We start from the raw sequence: 3244 nt of genomic DNA, 5'->3' as shown, positions 1-3244 counted from the left end.
TGCTTAAGAATTGCAACAAAATGAAACGTAAAGCATCCCTATAGGTTAAATCTAAAGGGCGTTCAAATAAAAAAGTGTTCTATTCAAATATCAACTAAGGGGGAGAGGGGGTAATATGCACCCCCGGGGCAAAATGCACCCCCAGCATTTCTCGATATTAGGAAGAATTTTCCGGGGGAAAAAAACATAGGAATTGAACGCTTAACATTGTAAAACTATGCTGGAAAAGTTTGAGCATGGTAGGATAAAAACAGCCAAAGTCATTTGTAAAACTTTAAAATGTTGTGTTTTGATCTAATTTTTATTGAACCTCCAATATAATTTTTAGACAATATAAGAAGCATGTATTTATATTGTAAGTGTTTGTTTATATAGTTTTTACCACAATCTTCATTATTCTATAGATAGATGAGTCCAAAAACATAGAAAAATGTATTTTTAATTGAATTTTATGTAATAAGCGTGCACAGAAAAAAAAAATTGTGTAAATTTACATCATTTATGATGTACCAAAAGTGCACGTCATTAATGATGCGAATTTACATCAAATTCATTTGAAATTTAAATGCCATCCGATGTAAACTTTTCGAACAAAATTGGTCCCAAAACATGTAAAATTCCGATGAAACTAACGTAAATTCACAAAAGCCCAAAATTTTTTTGCTCCGTTGAATCTAGAATCTGATGTAATTTTCAAAAGCTTTCGTAAATACCAGCCCAGAAAGATTAAATGTTTAATTCATTTTTTGATCAAAATATGTTTTCTTGATTGACCTGAAGTAGAACAAATCTTTCTGTACCGTGATACAAAAGTTTTTTCTTAGTTACATCAAATAATAGATTCAACGGAGCAACTCTCGAATGTTTTTTTTAAGGGAGTGATAACTACAATGCGGAATGTACTCACCTGACACAACAATCGGCACTGGGAAGTCTCGAACCTTGAGGACCAGTTGGCGAACTGGCCACTGGCTGCACATTTCGAATCCCCCGCCGTCGGAGTTGTCGCCAAGCTTGGCTTGCGTGACCGGTTTTTTGCACAGCACCTGGGCGTTTATCTTGAGCCAGTGAAATTCGGCCAAAAGCTGGAGGACTGCTCCAACGGCAGATAGAACAGGTCGCACAGCAGCATGATGTCAACGCACGTGAGTTCCTTTTCGTGGGCGTTCCTGAAAACGAGTAGAGTTGAGGCTTGCTGCAAACGAAACAACATGTACGACCTACTTGAACTCTGCCAGCTCCGCGTTCGAAATCAACGACGTGTCCGAACTCTCGACCTGCTTGCTTCCGGAACAGGTCTAGAAAAGAAATTAAAAGTTTCAGCTCAGGCTAAAACTTTCACAAATCCCCACCCGCTTACCGATGTCGTCTCCGACATCATCACGTCGTCAAAGTGCGTCTTCATCACGTGCTTCGGCGAAGTCAAACTACTTCCGCACTCCATCGGTTCAACCGCCTTCACGCCGCCGTCGTCCTCTTCAATGTTGGTTGATTACCACCTCATCGTTGACGGTCTCGTTTTCCTCGCTCGCGTCGACCATTTTCACCTCGTTTTCGTCCAGATCAAGCTTGGCTTGCACTTCCTCCTCGGTCTTGAGTTCCTCGTCCACAAGCAACGGTATTTCCATCGATTTTCGCTTCTCCGCCGATTCGTCCAGCTGCTGCTGCTCCAGGTCGTTCTCAATCACGGCGTCGTCCTCCAACGGTTCGCTCATGTTGCCTTTGTCCTCGGCGCAGTCTTCGATAACGTCCGTCGTATTAATGCTCATGATCGGGCCGGGAATGCTCGGGATGGAGATGGTCGTCGGGATGGCAAGGTTCATCACGGCGGCGGCCACCGGATTTGGCAGTGATTCGTTGGTGACCACCTTGGTGGCGGACACGAGCGAGTTCATGATCGGCGCGGGCACGCTTTCCAGGGCGCTCGTTACGGTGCTGCAAACGTCCGCGTAAAGCTGCAGCTGCGTCGTGTTGACCTCGAGCACGGGCATCGGGTTCGCGGTGGTCGTCGTCGTCGTGCTGGTGCTCGTCAGCGTCATGCACGTGTTGACCGATGGAATGATTGGAATGATGGGCATGACCACTGTGCATGGGGGAAAAGGGTGGATTAGTTGAGAGGGAAAAGCTTTCCCAAATCCATCGGTACTCACTAGTTACAGCCGGTTGCGGTTTGCTGATCGGTCCCCAAGCTTAATTTTCTGCAAGTAAATCAAATTTGAATCAATCAAGTCAAACGCACACAAAACGCAGATTTTACTTTGATAAAACTCCGGCAACCAGTTTGCGATGGCATATTTCAGCGATCTTCGACCCCCGCGAACCCGATGCCCGTGCTCGAGGTCAACACGACGCAGCTGCAGCTTTTCGCGGACGTTTGCAGCACCGTAACGAGCGCCCCGGAAAGCGTGCCCGCGCCGATCATGAACTCGCTCGTGTCCGCCACCAAGGTGGTCACCAACGAATCACTGCCAAATCCGGTGGCCGCCGCCGTGATGAACCTTGCCATCCCTAGCATTCCCGGTCCGATCATGAGCATTAATACGACGGACGTGATCGAAGACTGCGCCGAGGACAAAGGCAACATGAGCGAAATTTATTCTCCCCTATCATGATTATTATGCCATAAAAATTATTTTTCATCAATGGCCCATTCAGGTTCTTTTGCTTCCCGCATAAAAAAGTACCATATAAAAACTTTTTTTCATATGGTAATTGAACTTTAAACTATATTGTTACTACCATTTCCAAAAATGTTTGACTACTATTTTAAAAATGGTATTTATATGGTTGGCATGAATTTTTACTATCCAAAAAATGGTTTAACCATCTGGCATAAGGGTGGTTAGCAATGGTAACCTTAAAAAACTCAGTACTTTTTTTGTCAAAAAACTGTTTGTTGTATGGTAAATAAATGGTTTAAGTACTATTTGGCAAAAAGTAACCTTAAATCAAACAGTTCACAAATAGTTTAATATAGTTAAATTTTAATTTTGGGAAATTGAAAAACGATTTCACAAATAGTTACCATTTCTCAAAGTGTCATTGTATGATCCAATATGGTAATCAAATGGTAATTTTTTATCCGGGTTGATATATAAAACCTTAACAAAACAGATTAGAAATTTACACAGAAATCTATTACTCATTTTTGGGTAAAGCTGTGCTGTCGGAGTTATAATTTCGATTTGCCAAGCTGGTGCCAAAAACTCCGACAGTTTTGACAATCCGTAATCGAGATTTTTTT

General features: G+C 42.8%; 1 protein-coding gene across 1 annotated transcript; it reads right to left on the bottom strand.

The window, feature by feature from the left end:
* Positions 1-1223: 1223 nt before the first annotated feature.
* LOC120420409 (uncharacterized) lies at positions 1224-2316 on the bottom strand. Its single transcript, XM_039583428.2, has 4 exons — positions 2258-2316; positions 2151-2198; positions 1361-2083; positions 1224-1298 (listed from the first exon to the last, which is right to left on the bottom strand). Coding segments are annotated over exons 2-3 (606 nt in total). The 5' UTR covers positions 2152-2198; positions 2258-2316; the 3' UTR covers positions 1224-1298; positions 1361-1478.
* Positions 2317-3244: the final 928 nt, after the last annotated feature.

Source organism: Culex pipiens, chromosome 1, assembly GCF_016801865.2.
Source record: "Culex pipiens pallens isolate TS chromosome 1, TS_CPP_V2, whole genome shotgun sequence".
In the NCBI taxonomy this organism is placed as follows: domain Eukaryota; kingdom Metazoa; phylum Arthropoda; class Insecta; order Diptera; family Culicidae; genus Culex; species Culex pipiens.
The sequence above is the reverse complement of the archived record's forward strand: the minus strand, read 5'-3'. Positions and strand labels throughout refer to the sequence as shown.